The following is an 18,633-nucleotide window of genomic DNA, read 5'->3' on the forward strand; positions in this document are numbered from 1 at the left end:
ATGCATTCATTGGAATTTATCTGTGAGGAATATTTCTCCCTTCTTCCCCATTTATTTTTCCAGACCTTACTTTTGATGGCAGGAAGCAGCATGGAGTCCTGTATAAAAGCAAGACTCTGAGGGCCAGATTGTGGCTCTGCCACTGCCACCCAGTGGCCCCACTGGGTGGTTTGTGAGGAGTAAATGGTACCATGCATGGGAAGGGCTTAGAACCCAACTCAGCTCCCAGTGAGTGTGGGTGGTCATCCTCTTTGTTTACATAGAAAGTCGCATATTCCAATCCCCCAGAGCCAGCCAATAGGCAGTAGAAACTTTCCTGACTTGTGTCCGTCCATCCATCCATCCATCCATCCATCCATCCAGTTGTGTTGACTGTGTGGTGTTTACCGAGTACTTAACATGGGTGTTAAAAGCTGTTAATACTTGAAAATATTCCCCCCCACCGCGCGCCCCCCCACCCCCAAGTTGTTTCATCCTGTGTTAGAGATTTGAAGAGGTCACTTGCTCAAGGGCTCATGGTGGGGAAGAGGCCAAGCTAAGTTCAGAGCTCTATCCATTCTGGGAGCCTTGTTCCCTACCACTGCCCTGCCCTGCCTCCTCCCATCTAGGGAGGCCAGCTTATATCCAGAAGGGCAATGAGCAGAGTTTTGCTATAGAAGGGTCCCAGGCGTGCTGCCTTTGGAAAGCTGAGTTTGGCCAAGACTCGGCAAAGGGAGTGAGCCCATTTAGGGGGGATTGTGGGTAGCCTAAATGAGACCCCTAAGTAGGTGCCCTTATGAGTCTGCCCATCACCCTAATCTTCCTCATGTGTCAGGATGGAAAAGAAATCTAAGATTCTTTCTTTTGTCTCCTCAGCGCATCTATTATCTTTCCCTGGAATTCTACATGGGCCGCACACTGCAGAACACAATGGTGAACCTGGGCCTTCAGAATGCTTGTGATGAAGCCATTTATCAGGTACAGTGCTTTGGGGCTGGGCTGGTGGGTAGCCTCTTGCAGCACACTGAGTTTTAATCCAGGCCCCACAGAGGTGAGCATTGATGTTGAGATTTGCTGCCGTCTGGGGCTGGTAGTGACTTACGGCATAGGCATAGTCTGTCCTACATGGGGGAGAATAGGTTGGTGGGTGACACTCTTTCTCAAGGGGAAAAAGTAATGATTGGATGGGAAACTAATACATGGGAGTGCAAGCATGGCTTTTCATTGTGGTGCTAAGGTTTCAAGGCTTCTAGGAGCCATTGTACTCCTCACACCCGCCCCAGGGGCAGATTTACCCCAGGGCAGAAGTGCTTGGTATTATCCATTTCATTCTTGCCTTACTGAACTAGTAACCCACCTCTGGGCCCCTCTCCCACCCCAGGCAACTTTTTGTGCTCATCTTACTCTCTAGGTATAAAATTGCCCCTTCTCCCCAGTCGGAATAAAAACTGTCTTTGCTTAAGGGGTCTTAATTAACACTTATTCACTTGGAGGCTAACTCCGTACACAGTTCATTTGTGGTTTTAGAGCAGAGCTGGAATCCATCCTGTTTTCTGCTCTCTACCCACCTCCCTGGACACCCATCTTCCTCCTATACTGGACACTCAGTGTACAATTTCTAGGGTGTGAATATGTAGCACTTCTGCCCTTCTGCACGTACATAGCAGGGTCTTCACCAGAGTCTTCCCTCCCCCAGCACCTTCCACTGCCTTTGCTTTGGTTCAGTTTAGAGTGGGAGACACTCTGGGGGCCCTGTTGGTAGCAGCATGGTGGGGACCTCACATGGGTCTCAGGCATGGTACAATAAAAATTTGGAAAAAGATTGGACTCCCCAAAATGGAAATTGTATGTTCAAAATTATCTAAGAAGAGACTGGAAGGGAAGATGATGTTGGAGTAGGAGGACCCTAGGCTTGCCTCGTCCCACAAACACAACTAGATAACTATCAAACCACCCTAAGTACTCCAGAAATCGACCTGAAGAATGACACAACAAACTCCACAACTAAAGGGAGAGAAGAGGCCACATCGAAGAAGGTAGGAAGTACGGAGACGACATAGTTTGGGAAAGAAATTGATCAGATCGTGCCCACTGTGGTGGGGGAGGGAGCCACTGTTGCAGAGAAGGGCAAGAGATAGACTAGCACACAGGGGAGTGCATGGGATAGATAAATCTCCATAGCAGTTGACTTGGAAAGTGAGAGAGTTTCAGTTTCATGACTTCTTGTGACCAGTGGGGCTTAAAGGCTGGAGGGCTTTTGTTTGTTTGTTTGTTTTGTTTTTTTAATTGATTTTCTTGAGTGGTGGAGCAAAGAAGAGGGAGAGAGATAATCCCAAGCAGGCTCTGCACTGTCAGTGTAGGGCCCGACATAGAGCCTGACACAGAGCTTGAACTCATGAACTGTGAGATCATGACTTGAGCCAAACCAAGAATAGGATGCTTAACTAACTGAGCCATCCAGGCACCCCTTAAAGGCTGGAATTTTAAAGTTCAACAGGCTTGGCTGGGATAGAACCCAGAGGCATTGGATTGCTCTTGGAGAAAAGGCAGACAAATACCTTTAGATATACTGTGTGGACACAACAATCTGGAGAGAACCTGGAACACACAGTGGGAAGGGTGTTTGCTCATTTTGGAGTGTGTTCTAGAAAGGCAGCATTTACAGAGACCCCTCTGAGAACAAAGGGACTGGCAGGCACCGCTTCTCTCCCCTACCCATCAGTATACGCACAGGGCCACTTGCGGGAACCAGCATAGTGTCATCACTCCCTAAGTAACTTGCTTTCACAAAGTCATGCCCCCAGCACCCTGGTGGAACTGCCCCTCCCAGTCATGCTTGCCTCAGTCCCGGGGTGGCAGGTCCCTTCCCCCCAGAAGACTGGCTCAAACCCCTACTTACACCATGTCTCCCATTGTGAGAGTTTTGAGAGGCCTTGGTTTCAGCAGTGGTGGAGACAGGTCTCATTTCACAAGCTGACCAGAGCACACCTAGTCAAAAGTTGCCACATTCAGGCCAGGGATTAAACATTGCCCGCAACAGACAAAGACGGCCTCTGCAGATGATTGGCCTCAAGGATAAAGCAGCCAGAACACAATAGTTGAGCACACACAGCACACATTGGAGACACTCCCTGAAGCATCAGGTTTTGGGGAATAGGGGACACTACACTGCAGGACACTACAGGACCTCTTTTTCATAAAGCCATTACTCTCAAGAATAGGAGATGTAGCTGACTTTCCCAACATACAGAAATAGGCATAGAGACTTAAAATGAGAAGACAGAGAAATTTATCCCAAATGAAAGAACAAGATAAGGCCACAGCTGGAGATCTAAGCAAGAGAGACATAAATAACATACCTGATAGAGAATTTAAAGTCCAGATACTTGTTGGACTTCAGAAAAGAATGGAAGGCATTGGTGAGATGATCAACACTGAGGTAAGGAATAACATAAGAAACATAAAGCGTTCGATAGGAGAAATGAGAAACACACTTGATGGAATGAACAGCAGGCTGGAAAACGCAGAGGAAGGAATTAATGACTTAGGACAAATGACTCCATCAAACAATAACATTATAGGGATCCCAGAAGAGATAGACAAGGGGGCAGCAAATTTAGTTGAGGAAGTAATGGCTGAAAACTTCCCTAATCTGGGGAAGGAAACAATGTCCAGATCCAGGAAGCCCAGAGTACCCCCAACAGACTCAACAAAAGCAATCCATACCTAAAACACAGGGAAGAGAGGAGTAAACAATTGGTTGACACTTAAACAACCATCAACTTAATATAGACTGCTACATGCAGAAGATGGTATATATAAACCTAATGGTAACCACAAATCAAAAACCACTAACAAATATGCAAAGAATAAAGAGCAAGAAATCCAAATATATCACTAAAGAAAACCAGCAAGCCATGAAAGAAAGAGAAGGGTCAGAGAAAAACTTCAGAAACAACCAGAAAATAAGTAATAACATGGCAATAAATACATATCTATCAGTAATGATTTTGAATGTAAATGGACTAAATGTTCCAATCAAAAGACATAGGGTGTCAGAATGGATTTAAAAACAAACAAACAAAAAAAAGACCAGTCTATATGCTGCCTATAAGAGACTCATTTTAAACCTAAACACACCTACAGATTGAAAGTGAGGGATGGAGAAACATTTATCATGCAAATAGATGTCAGAAGAAGCTGGAGAAGCAATATTTATTTCAGACAAAATAGATTTCAAAACAAAGAATGTGACGAGACCAAGAAGGGCACTATATAATAATAAAGGGGGCAATCCAATAAGAATATATAATTTAAATATTTACGTACCCAACATGGAGGAACCCAAATACATAAAATTGTTATAATAAACACAAAGGAACTGTTTGGTAATAATACACTAATAGTGGAGGACTTTAATACCCCTGTTACATTGATGGATACATCATCCAAACAGAAATTCAATAAGGAAACCATGGCTTTCAATGACACATAGGACCAGGTGGATTTAACAGATATATTTAGAATATTCCATATTAAAACAGCAGAATGCACATTCTTTTCAGGTGCACATAGAATATTCTCCAGAATAGATCCACATATTAAGCCACAAAACAAGTCTCAACAAATTCAAAAGGAATGAAGTCATACCATGCATCTTTTTGTAGTGTTGATACCACACTATGAAACTAGAAATCATAAGAAAAAAAATCTGGAAACCACAAATACTTTGAGGGTAGATAACATGCTGCTGAACAATGAGTGGGTTAACAAAGAAATCAAATAAGAAATCCAAAAGTACATGGAAATAAAAGTACATGAAAATTAAAACACAATGTCTAAAACCTTTGGGATATAGCAAAAGTGGTTCTAAGAGGAGGTTTATAACAATATAGGCCTACCTCAAGAAGCAAGAAAAATCAAAAACAAAACCAAAACAAAACAAAACAAAAAAAACCTAACCTTGCACCTAAAACAGCTAGAAAAAGAAGAACAAACAAAACCCAAAACCGGCACAAGGAAGGAAATAATAAAGATTAGAGCAGAAATAAATTATATAGAAACTAAAAAACCAGAACAGATAAATGAAACCAGCAGCTCATTCTTTGAAAAGATCAACAAAATAGATAAACATCTAGCCAGACTCATCAAAAAATAAGAGAAAGGATTCAAATAAATAAAATTTCAAATGAAAGAGGAGAAATAACAACCAATGCCACAGATATACAAACAATTGTAAGAGAATATTATGAAACACTATATGCCCACAAACTGGACAACCTAGAAGAAATGGATAAATTCCTACAAACATATAATCCACCAAAACTAAAGCAGGAAGAAATAGAAATTTTGAATAGATCGATTACCAGCAAAGAAATTAAATCAGTAATCAAAAAACTCCCAACAAACAAAAGCTCAGGACCATATACCTTCACAGGCAAATTCTACCTAACATTTAAAGAAGAGTTAATACCTATTCTTCTCAAACTTTTCCAAAAAATAGAGAGGAAGGGAAACTTCCATATTTACTCTATGAGGCCAGCATTACCCTGATACCCAAACTAGATAAACACACCACATACAAAGAGAACTATAGGCCAGTATCCCTGATGAACACAGATGCAAAAATCATCAAAAAAATACTAGCAGAGTCCAATACTACATTAAAATAAAATCATTCACCACGGTCAAGTGGTATTCCCAGGACACAAGTGTAGTTCAAAACTCACAAATCAGTCAACATGAGATATCACATCAGTAGAGAAAGCATTAAAAACCATATCCTTTCAGTAGATGCAGAAAAAGCATTTTTCAAAGAACAACATATGATCATGATAAAAACAAAGTACAAGGGTGCCTGGGTGGCTCAGTCGATTAAGAGCCTGACTTAGGCTCAGGTCATGATCTCATGGCTCGTGAGTTTGAGCCCCACAATGAGCCCTGAACAATGCTGTGTCTCCCTCACTCTGTCTGCCCCTCCCCCGCTCGCACTGTCTCTGTCTCCCAAAAATAAAAACCGTTAAAAAAAAACCAAGCACAACATCTGATCATGATAAAAACCCTCAGCAAAGTAAGGTTAGAGGGAACATACTTCAACATAATAAAGGCCATATATGAAAATCCACAGTGAACGTCATCTTCAATGGGGAAAAACTGAAAGCTTCCTCCCTGCCACCCCCAAGACCAGGAACAAGACAAGGATGTCCACTGTCATCACTTTTATTCAACATGGTAATGGAAGTCCTAGTCACAGCTGTTAGCAAAACGAAATAAAAGGCATCCAGATTGGTAAGGAAGAAGTAAAACTTTTACTATTTGCAGATGACATGATACTCTATATAGAAAACCTTAAAGACTCCACCAAAAAACTAATAGACCTGATAAATGAATTCAGGAAAATCACAAGACACAAAATCAAGTGTACAGAAATCTGTTGCATTTCTATGCACTAATAATGAAACAGCAGAAAGAGAAATTAGAAAAACAATCCCATTTACAATTGCCCCCAAAATAATAAGATACCTAGGAATAAATCTAACCAAAGAGGTGAAAGACTTGTACTCTGAAAACTATAAAACACTTTTTTTAATATTTTTTTTACATTTTTATTAATTTTTGAGAGACAGAGACAGAGCACAAGTTGGGGAGGGGCGGAGAGAGAATGAGACACAGAATCCAAAGCAGGCTCCAGGCTCTGAGCTGTCAGCACAGAATCCGACGTGGGGTTCGAACCCACAAACTATGAGATCATGACCTGAGCCAAAGTTGGATGCTCAATCGACTGAGCTGCCCAGGCACCCCAGGAAAATCACAAGACACAAAATCAGTGTACAGAAATCTGTTGCATTTCTATGCACTAATAATGAAACAGCAGAAAGAGAAATTAAGAAAACAATCCCATTTACAATTGCTCCCAAAATAATAAGATACCTAGGAATAAATCTAACCAAATAGGTGAAAGACTTGTACTCTGAAAACTAGAAAACACTTTTTTTATGAAAGAAATTGAAGATGACACAAAGAAATGGAAAGGCATTCTGTGTTCATGGATTGGAAGAACAGATATTGTTAAAATGTTTATACTACCCAAAGCAATTTACACATTTAATGCAAACCCTATCAAAATACTGACAACATTTTTCACAGAGCTAGAACAAACAATCCTAAAATTTATATGAACTACTAAAGACCCCGAATTGCCAAAGCAACTTTGAAAAAGAAAAGCAAAGCTGGAGGCATCACAATTCTGGACTTCAAGCCATGTTACAAAGCTGTAGTGATCAAAACAGTATGGTACTGGCACAAAAATAGAAACATAGATTAATGGAACAGAATAGAAAACCCATAAATGAATGCACAACTATATGGTTGATTAATCTTTGACAAAGCAGGAAAGAATATCAAATGAGAAAAAGACAGTCTCTTAACAAATGGTGTTGGGAAAATTGGTCTGCTATATACAAAAGAATGAAATGGACCACTTTCTTACACCATACACAAAAATAAATTCAAAATAGATTAAAGACCTAGATGTGTGGCCTGAAACCACAAAAATCCTAGAAGAGAGTTCTAGGCAGTAAAGTTTCTAATATTGGTCGTAGCAACATTTTTCTAGATAGGTCTCCTGAGGCAAGGGAAATAAAAGCAAAAATAAACTATTGGGACTACATCAAAATAAAAAAGCTTCTGCACAGTGAAGGAAGCAATCAACAAAACTATAAGGCTCTCCCATCTATAGAATGCATTTGGTGGGAATGCAAACTGGTGCAGCCTCTCTTGAAAACAGTGTAGAACTTCCTCAAAAAATTAAAAATAGAACTATGCTGTGATCCAGCAATCACACTACTGGGTATTTACCCCAAAAATACAAAACCACTAATTCAAAGGGATATATGTACCCCTATGTGTATAGCAACATTATTTATAATAACCAAATTATGGAAGCAGCCTAAGTGTCCATCAATAGATGAATGGATAAAGAAGAGTGAAATTGTATATATACAATGGAATATTATTCAGCCATAAAAAATAATCTTGCCATTTGCAACAACATGGGTGGAGCTAGAGATTATTGATGCTTGATAAAATAAGTCAGTCAGAGAAATACAAATACCATATGATTTCACTCATATGTGGAATTTAAGAAACAAGCAAAGGGAAAAGAGAGAGAGAAGCCAAGAAACAGAGTCTTACCTGTAGAGAACAAACTGGTTTCCAGAGGGGAGGTGGGTCGGGAGATGGGTGAAATAGGTTGATGGGGATTAAGGAGTGCAGTTGATGTGATGAGCACCAGGTGATATATGGAATTGTTGAATGACTATATTGTACACCTGAAACTATTACACCGTATGTTAATTATACTGGAATTAGAATGAAAAAAATTATCTAAAAAAGAGGTAATCCTTCAAATTTGTCATTTGAATTCTGTTTACTGAATATGAACATCAGAATGCGTATGTAAGGACCACAAAACATGTAAAGTCTAGGTCTTCAGTGGAATTTATTGTTATAGGAAGTGTTTTAGTTTTCAAAACATTCTCTTTATATATATTCTTACAGATAGTAAAGATTTGAGGAAATGTTTGTGCCATAATTATGCCATCTCTATAATTAATTACACAAATAACATGTTAATTATAGGGAGTTAGAAAATGAAGGGTAGCATATATCTTTTTAAATGTTGTACATCTTTTTCTTTTTTTTTTTATATATATGAAATTTATTGACAAATTGGTTTCCATACAACACCCAGTGCTCATCCCAAAAGGTGCCCTCCTCAATACCCATCACCCACCCTCCCCTCCCTCCCACCCCCCATCAACCCTCAGTTTGTTCTCAATTTTTAACAGTCTCTTATGCTTTGGCTCTCTCCCACTCTAACCTCTTTTTTTTTTTTTTCCCTTCCCCTCCCCCATGGGTTCCTGTTAAGTTTCTCAGGATCCACATAAGAGTGAAACCATATGGTATCTGTCTTTCTCTGTATGGCTTATTTCACTTAGCATTACACTCTCCAGTTCCATCCACGTTGCTACAAAAGGCCATATTTCATTTTTTCTCATTGCCACATAGTATTCCATTGTGTATATATACCACAATTTCTTTATCCATTCATCAGTTGATGTACATCTTTTTCTTAGAAGTGGTATTTCTAAGTTTTAATTAATCTTGTATTTGAAAGGATTTCATGATGATCAGAGCTTTACTGTCTCTAGGTACATGGTTGTTGGGCCCTTCTATTCATAAAGTGGGGTGCCACATGCTTTGAGTGGGAATCAGATGATGATGCGAGGCTTGGGTGGGCCTCCTCCCCCAGGCCCCTCCCCCATTTATAATATAATACGAAAAGTGAAACACACCACCAGTGTATCATACAGGGCTGGAAATTAGTTCCAGGGAGCAGATTACACTAAAAACTAGAACTTCAACAGAAGCAGCTCCCTCCTGATTGCCATCAAGGGCACATTTAAATATTTTTTTTATCATAGAAAATCTAAAATATGTACAAATATTGAGTGACTGCTATGAAGAACTCCTTCCACATACCCATCACTGGATTCCACCTGTCATCAAGACCTACTCATGACTTCTCATTTCCCTCACATCCCTTGCTACTCCCAGATTATTTAAGCTAATATCAAACAGCATATTTCACTTATTGCCATTTCAACAGGTGTCTGTAAAGATAGGGTCATACCGGTATGACCCCTAAGATATTGACCATCATTTTCAGACAGTTGACAAACTTGTTGACTGCCTTATAATTTTTTTGATAATTTTTTTAATATGAAATTTATTGTCAAATTGGTTTCCATATAACACCCAGTGCTCAACCCAACAGGTGCCCTCCTCAGTGCCCATCACCCACTTTCCCCTCCGTCCTATCCCCCCATCAACCCTCAGTTTATTCTCAGTTTTTAAGAGTCTCTTATGGTTTGCCTCCCTCCCTCTCTAATTTTTTTTTTCCCCTTCTCACCTCGCCATGGTCTTCTGTTAAGTTTCTCAGGATCCACATAAGAGTGAAAACATATGGTATCTGTCTTTCTCTGTATGACTTATTTCACTTAGCATAATGCCTTATAATTTTTTAAGCAGTATATTCAGAAACTTAGCTGCATTTGTTTGATATGTCTCTTAAGTCTCTATTAATCTATAGGCTTCTCTTTTTTTATTCTTCTGCCTTCCAGTTTATTTGTTGAAATGGTATGTCCTATAGAGTGTCCTGCAGTCTCTATTGGACTGATGGTGTTCCCAGCTGGTGTTTAACCTGCTGCTTTGTGCCAAGGATTTTACTCTCACCAGTTCTACTCAACATAATACTGACAGGTCTAGCTGGGGTATTTAGAAAAGAAAACAAAATAAGAGCCATCTAGATTGGAAAGGAAGAAGGAAAGGTATCTCTTTGAGCAGATGAAACAAAAATATATTAGTACAACTGAATGAGTTCAGCAAATTTATAGATATAAGATCAATATGCAGAAATCAACCGAATTTTTATGTAACTGCAATGAATGATCTGAAAATGAAATTAAGAAAATTATTCCACTTAAAATAACATCAAAAATAATGAAATACTTAGGAATTAATTTCCAAAAGAGATGCAGAGTTATGTTCTAAAAATTATAAAACATTGTTGAAAGAAATAAAAGGAGACCTAAAAATGAAAAGACATTTCATGTCCATCCATGACTTGGAATCTTAAGATGGCAATACTCCCCAAATTGATCTACAGACTTATTGCAATCCCCCACTAAAGTTCCAGTTGTCTTCTTTGCAGAGATTGACAAACTGATCCTAAAATCCAGATGGAAATGCACAGACCAGGAATCAGTGTGTATGTATGTATGTATGTATGTATGTATGTATGTATGTATGAATGTATGTATGCATTTATAGAGAGCAGGTGAGTAGGGGAGGGGCAGAAAGAGAATCCCAAGCAGGCTCACACTCAGCACAGAGCCCAAAGCAGGGCTTGATCTCATGACTGCGAGATCTCTGAGCCAAAATCAAGAGTCAGACACTTAACCGACAGAGCCATCCAGGTGCCCCCAGACCAGAAATCATTAAAACAAGCTTGAAAAAGAACAGTGTGGAGCCTGCTTGGGATTCTCTCTTTCCCTCTCTCTGTGCCCCTCCCACACATGCTCTATTTCTCAAAATAAATAAATAAACTTTTTTTTTTTTGAAAGAAGAACAAAGTGTGAAGGATTCACACTTCCAAATTTCAAAACTCACTATGAAGCTACAGTGATCAAGACAGTGTGGTACTGGCGTAAGGATAGACATATAGAACAATGGAATAGAATTGAGAGTCCAGAAATAAACCCTCACATTTATAGCCAACTGATTTTCCCCCAATTATTTTGAAATTGTGGTAAAATACACATAATATAAATTGCATTCATACTGTGCCATGATCACCACCATCCATCTCTAGAACTCTTTCCATCTTACAAAACTGAACCTCTATATCCATTAAACACTAACTCCCCATTCTCTCCTTCAAGCTGCTGACAACTACCATTCTACTTTCTGTTTCTATGGATTTGATATTCTAGGTACTTCATATAAGTGAAATCATACAATATTTGTCTTTTTATGACTGGCTTAATATCTTCAAGATTCATCCATGTTGGAGCATATGTCAGAATCTCCTTTTTAAGGATCTACAAATAATATTCCATTGTATGTATGTACTACATTTTGTTCATTCATTGGTCTATAGACACTTGGATTGCTTTGCCTTTTAGCTACTGTGAATAATACTTTTATGAACATGAATGTACAAATATCTCTTCAAGACCCTACTTTCAATTCTTTTTGGTATATACCTAGAAGTGGAATTTCTGGATCATATGATAATTCTATGTTTAACTTTTTGAGGGACCATCATACTGTTTTCCACAGTGGTGAAACCATTTTACTTTCCCACCAGCAGTGCACAAGAGTTCCAGTTCTTCCACATCCTCACCAACACTTGAACACTTGTTATTTTCCTTTTTTTTTTTTTTGATAGTAGCCATTCTAATATATGGGAGATAGTATCTCTTATGGTTTTAATTAACGTTATTTCCCTACTGTGTTGTATGTAAGTGATGAATCACTGAATTGTACTCCTGAAACCAATATTGTACTGTATGTTAACTAACTAAAATTTAAAGAAAAAGAAAAAAACCCATTATTTCCCTAATGATGAGTGATGTTGAGCATCTTTTCATGTGCTTATTGGCTGGCCATCTAAATATCTTCTCTGGAGAAATGTCTGTTTAAATCCTTTGCCCAATTCTGAATTGAGTTGTTTGTTTTTATTGTTATTGTTGAGTTTTGGGAATTCTCTATTCTGGATATTAATCCCCTGTCAGATATGTGATTAGCATTGCTAATATTTTTTCTCAGGTTGTCTTTTCACTTTGTTTACAGTGTCCTTTGATTCAGAAAAGTTTTAACTTTCATGAAGTCCAGTTTTTTTTGTTTTGTTTTGTTTTTGTTTTTGTCACCTGTGCTTTTGGTGGCCTATATAATCAAATTGCTTTTTTTTTTTTTAAAAAAAAGTGTACCAAAATAACTCAATAGAGAAAAAATATTATTTTTGATAAATACTGCTAGAATAGTTGGATGTCCACATGCAAATGAATGAAGCTGGATCCCTACCTGATACTCCATATAAAAATTAAGTCAAAATGGATCAAAGACCTAAATGTAAGAGCTAAAACCCTAACATCCTTAGAAGTATATAGGCAAATCTTCATGATTTAGCAATAGATTCTTAAAAATGACATCAAAAGCACAACCAATAAAAAGAAAAATAGATAAATTGGACGAGAGTTAAAACTTGTGTCATCAAAGGACATTATGAAGAAAGTGAAAAGGCAAAATGGGAGAAAATATTTGTAAATCATAAATCTGATCAGGGTCTAGTATTCAGAATGTATTAACAACTCTTACAACTCAATAACAAAGAGACAGATAACCCAATTTAAAAATAGGCAAAGGACTTGAACAGACGTTTTCCCAAAGAAGGTATACAAATGGTCAAAAAGCATGTGAAAAGATAATCAGCATCAGTAGTCATCAGGAAAAGTAAATAAAAACCATGAGATACCACTTTGCACCCACTAGAGTGGCTATGCTTGTAAAGACAGAGAACAAGTGTTGGCTAAGACATGGAGAAATTGGAACCTTCATATACTGCTGGGAGAAAGTAAAAAGGTAGAATCACTTTGGAAAATAGTTTGGAAGTTACTCAAAAAGTTAAGCATAGAATTTACCATGTAACCTAGCAATTTCACTCCCAGGTTTATTTCCAAGAAAAATGAAAACATATGTCTACCCATAAAATTGTACTTGAATGTTCATAGCAGCATTATTCATAATAACCAGTGGAACCAGCCTAAATATCCATTTATGTGATAAATGCATACACAAAATGTGGCGTAGTCATCCAGTGGAAAGGTATTCAGTGATAAACAGTACTGATACATGCTCCAACATGGATCAACCCTGAAAACATTATTCTAATTGAAAGAAGCCAGATACAAAAGGCCATATGTGGTTTGTTTCCATTTAAATGAAATGACCAGAATAGGCAAATCTATAGAGACAGAAAGTAGAAAAGTGGTATTCCAAGGTCTGGAATAGGGAAACTGGGAGTGATTGCCAGTGAATATCGGGTTTGTTTTTGGAATGGTGAAGTTCTGGAATTAGTGGTGGTTGCATAACTTTGTAAATATGCTTAAAACCATTGAATTATTCTCTTCAAATGGTGAATTTTATATGGTATGTGAATTATATCTCAATTAAAAAGGTTAAAGATGCTTTATCATGCTTTTTCTGTCTTCGGTTCTGAAACCCACTTGAGCAAGATTTTACTTTCTGTCAATTAGCTACTATTTGTGCCTCTTTTGAATACTTTCAAACTCATGGCAAAATTTGCCTTACTAGGCTGAGATGTACCTACAACATTCAAGGGTAAAAACATAAAAGAACAAAACATCTTTCCTCCCACATAGCCTGCCTTTATGTGGTATGCTGGTCTCTGACTTTAGTAGGTGTTTTGTGAATAAGAGGTTTCACAGTCAGATAAATCTGGAAAATGCAGTTAAATGTGTTGCTTAATTTGGAGCCAGTGTATATTATTGGGTAAATTCTGCCTCCCCTGCATATCCAAAATATCTTTGGTGGAACACACTCCTTGAAATTGCTGTGGGAATTAAGTCAATATTTTGAAATCTTACTCTGAATCAGATCACAGTTTGTGTTAATGCTGTTCAATTTACTTAATAGACACTAAACTGTTTCTTTATGACTTTGATGTTTTTATGTCCTTACAACTTTGCTTCTACCCTTTGTAATTTATCAGATCCTAAAGTATAGTCCGAAGACCCCAGAGGCCCCAAGACCTTTCAGTGGGTCTGCTAGATCAGAACTGTTTATTCTTACTCTGTCACAGGTATATGGTGAAGCTTTCCAGAGATATCCATGTGATACCTCAACAGATTGAATGCTAAGAGAGACAGTTATTAAAGATATTTGTAGAAATGTAAAACACTGCTATTCTTCTCAGTAAATTGTTTTCATTTTAAAACTGTATATTTGATTAAACTATGTTGTTTATGTTAATGTTAATGGGTTTATTATTTTAAAATGAATTCATATAGGGGCGCCTGGGTGGCGCAGTCGGTTAAGCGTCCGGCTTCAGCCAGGTCACCATCTCGCGGTCCGTGAGTTCGAGCCCCGCGTCGGGCTCTGGGCTGATGGCTCAGAGCCTGGAGCCTGTTTCTGATTCTGTGTCTTCCTCTCTCTCTGCCCCTCCCCCGTTCATGCTCTGTCTCTCTCTGTCCCAAAAACAAATAAACGTTGAAAAAAAAATTAAAACAAAAATGAATTCATATAGGCTTAAAAAACATTGATCTGTTTTAAATTTTTAACTTGATAAATATTGATAGATATAATTTCAATAAAGAATAGCTCTTGGGGGTCTTCCTGAAACCAAAAAGTTTAAAAACCACTCATCAAGATAATTAATGAGAGCCATTTGTGAAGTTTAACATACTAAAGCCAGATTAATGGAACAATTATCCATCTATCATAACTGATAGGCAGAACCTTCAGGTATGCATTCTAGAAAGGTTTCAAGTCAGGTGAAGAAGTTGTGACTTTGTTACTTTCTGATTTTTAACATTGTATACATATTTCACAAGATTGCACAAATGTAGTTGGGATGCCACAGGAAAGGTAGTTTTAGGTGTTGATTTAAAAAGATGTCACATAGAACATCCGAAGAAGATGGCAGAGTAGGAGGAGCCTAGGCTCATGTCATCCCACAGACACACCTACCTAATAACCACATCAGCATAAATAACCCAGAAAACGACCTGAAGACTGGCAGAACAGATTCTCCACAGCTAGAGAAGAGGCCACATCCAAGAGGCGAATAATAAATCTAAGCAGTTAAATAATTAGTAAATAAATAAATAAGTTACATAAATATCATTAAACCATATGCAATTAAAGAATTATTGAAACCACTAATTTTGGTGTTAGGCTACATGTTATAATCTGTTCACTATACGTAGGTTAATAACCTGGCAATATCTTTGGATGTTAAACCATGTCTCATTTGGATTATTTATTCTTTCTTTTTTTTAAGTTTATTTAATTTGAGAGGTGGGGGAGGGTCAGAGAGCAAGGGAGAGAGAGAAAATCCCAAGCAGTCTCCATGCTGTCAGCTCGGAGCCAGACACAGGGCTTGAACTCATGAACTGTGAGATCATGACCTGAGCCGAAACCAAGAATGGGACGCTTAACCAACTGAACTACCCAGGCTCCCCTGATTATTAATTCTCAAGTAGTTTGGCAGCTTTTGAGATACCTGGAAACTTTCATTTTCATAAATACCAGATTTTAACATTGGATTTTCAAGTCTAAAAGCAGACTTTTTTAACCTTTGATTGATAGAAACTCACAAGATTTAATATCTTTCCTCCTGTTGTGTGAGGAAGATAGACACTAAGTAATACTAAAACGTTGCCCTTGTTTTTATTCACAGCTGGGGCTGGACTTGGAAGAACTGGAGGAAATAGAAGAGGATGCCGGCCTTGGGAATGGAGGCCTGGGGAGGCTGGCAGGTAAACCCGGCACCTGGCTGGTGCACAGTCTCTCCTAGTGTCATGCCCTGGCCACTGCTCACATGGCGAGGCAGAGGTCAGCCGTGCTCTGAACAGCAGTCTGTCAGTGTAGATTGGCCCCTCTGAGTGGATGGGAGAGTGTGTTTCATCCACATCAAAAAAAATGCAAAATATTATGTTTTTCCTTTATTTTTTTTTTTTTTTTTTTTTTTTTTTTTTTTTTTTTTTATGAAGTTTATTGACAAATTGGTTTCCATACAACACCCAGTGCTCATCCCAAAAGGTGCCCTCCTCACTACCCATCACCCACCCGCCCCTCCCTCCCACCCCCCATCAACCCTCAGTTTGTTCTCAGTTTTTAACAGTCTCTTATGCTTTGGCTCTCTCCCACTCTAACGTCTTTTTTTTTTTTTTTCTCCCTTCCCCTCCCCCATGGGTTCCTGTTGAGTTTCTCAGGATCCACATAAGAGTGAAACCATATGGTATCTGTCTTTCTCTGTATGGCTTATTTCACTTAGCATCACACTCTCCAGTTCCATCCACGTTGCTACAAAAGGCCATATTTCATTTTTTCTCATTGCCACGTAGTATTCCATTGTGTATATAAACCACAATTTCTTTATCCATTCATCAGTTGATGGACATTTAGGCTCTTTCCATAATTTGGCTATTGTTGAGAGTGCTGCTATGAACATTGGGGTACAAGTGCCCCTATGCATCAGTACTCCTGTATCCCTTGGGTAGATTCCTAGCAGTGCTATTGCTGGGTCATAGGGTAGGTCTATTTTTAATTTTCTGAGGAACCTCCACACTGTTTTCCAGAGCGGCTGCACCAATTTGCATTCCCACCAACAGTGCAAGAGGGTTCCCGTTTCTCCACATCCTCGCCAGCATCTATAGTCTCCTGATTTGTTCATTTTGGCCACTCTGACTGGCGTGAGGTGATATCTGAGTGTGGTTTTGATTTGTATTTCCCTGATAAGGAGCGACGCTGAACATCTTTTCATGTGCCTACTGGCCATCTGGATGTCTTCTTTAGAGAAGTGTCTATTCATGTTTTCTGCCCATTTCTTCACTGGGTTATTTGTTTTTCGGGTGTGGAGTTTGGTGAGCTCTTTATAGATTTTAGATACTAGCCCTTTGTCCGATATGTCATTTGCAAATATCTTTTCCCATTCCGTTGGTTGTCTTTTAGTTTTGTTGGTTGTTTCCTTTGCTGTGCAGAAGCTTTTTATCTTCATAAGGTCCCAGTAATTCACTTTTGCTTTTAATTCCCTTGCCTTTGGGGATGTGTCGAGTAAGAGATTGCTACGGCTGAGGTCAGAGAGGTCTTTTCCTGCTTTCTCCTCTAAGGTTCTGATGGTTTCCTGTCTCACATTTAGGTCCTTTATCCATTTTGAGTTTATTTTTGTAAATGGTGTGAGAAAGTGGTCTAGTTTCAACCTTCTGCATGTTGCTGTCCAGTTCTCCCAGCACCATTTGTTAAAGAGGCTGTCTTTTTTCCATTGGATGTTCTTTCCTGCTTTGTCAAAGATGAGTTGGCCATATGTTTGTGGGTCTAGTTCTGGGGTTTCTATTCTATTCCATTGGTCTGTGTGTCTGTTTTTGTGCCAATACCATGCTGTCTTGATGATGACAGCTTTGTAGTAGAGGCTGAAGTCTGGGATTGTGATGCCTCCTGCTTTGGTCTTCTTCTTCAAAATTCCTTTGGCTATTCGGGGCCTTTTGTGGTTCCATATGAATTTTAGGATTGCTTGTTCTAGTTTCGAGAAGAATGCTGGTGGAATTTTGATTGGGATTGCATTGAATGTGTAGATAGCTTTGGGTAGTATTGACATTTTGACAATATTTATTTTTCCAATCCATGAGCAGGGAATGTCTTTCCATTTCTTTAAATCTTCTTCAATTACCTTCATAAGCTTTCTATAGTTTTCAGCATACAGATCCTTTACATCTTTGGTTAGATTTATTCCTAGGTATTTTATGCTTTTTGGTGCAATTGTGAATGGGATCAGTTTCTTTATTTGTCTTTCTGTTGCTTCATTGTTAGTGTATAAGAATGCAACTGATTTCTGTACATTGATTTTGTATCCTGCAACTTTGCTGAATTCATGTATCAGTTCTAGCAGACTTTTGGTGGAGTCTATCGGATTTTCCATGTATAATATCATGTCATCTGCAAAAAGCGAAAGCTTGACTTCATCTTTGCCAATTTTGATGCCTTTGATTTCCTTTTGTTGTCTGATTGCTGATGCTAGAACTTCCAGCACTATGTTAAATAACAACGGTGAGAGTGGGCATCCCTGTCGTGTTCCTGATCTCAGGGAAAAAGCTCTCAGTTTTTCCCCGTTGAGGATGATGTTAGCTGTGGGCTTTTCATAAATGGCTTTTATGATCTTTAAGTATGTTCCTTCTATCCCGACTTTCTCAAGGGTTTTTATTAAGAAAGGGTGCTGGATTTTATCAAAGGCCTTTTCTGCATCGATTGACAGGATCATATGGTTCTTCTCTTTTTTTTTGTTAATGTGAT

General features: G+C 38.6%; 1 protein-coding gene across 1 annotated transcript in view; it reads left to right on the plus strand.

The window, feature by feature from the left end:
• The window catches only part of PYGB (glycogen phosphorylase B), a 65,177-nt gene that overhangs the window by 13,673 nt on the left and 32,871 nt on the right, over positions 1-18,633 (plus strand). Inside the window, exons 2-3 of the mRNA XM_047067878.1 lie at positions 856-957; positions 16,025-16,103. Of these exons, the coding sequence (XP_046923834.1) occupies positions 856-957; positions 16,025-16,103 (181 nt within the window). The remainder of the gene's footprint in view (positions 1-855; positions 958-16,024; positions 16,104-18,633) is intronic.

The sequence above is a fragment of the Lynx rufus genome, unplaced genomic scaffold, assembly GCF_022079265.1.
Source record: "Lynx rufus isolate CCGP_SWC_20201006 ecotype Redwood Valley unplaced genomic scaffold, mLynRuf1.p SCAF_8, whole genome shotgun sequence".
Classification (NCBI taxonomy): domain Eukaryota; kingdom Metazoa; phylum Chordata; class Mammalia; order Carnivora; family Felidae; genus Lynx; species Lynx rufus.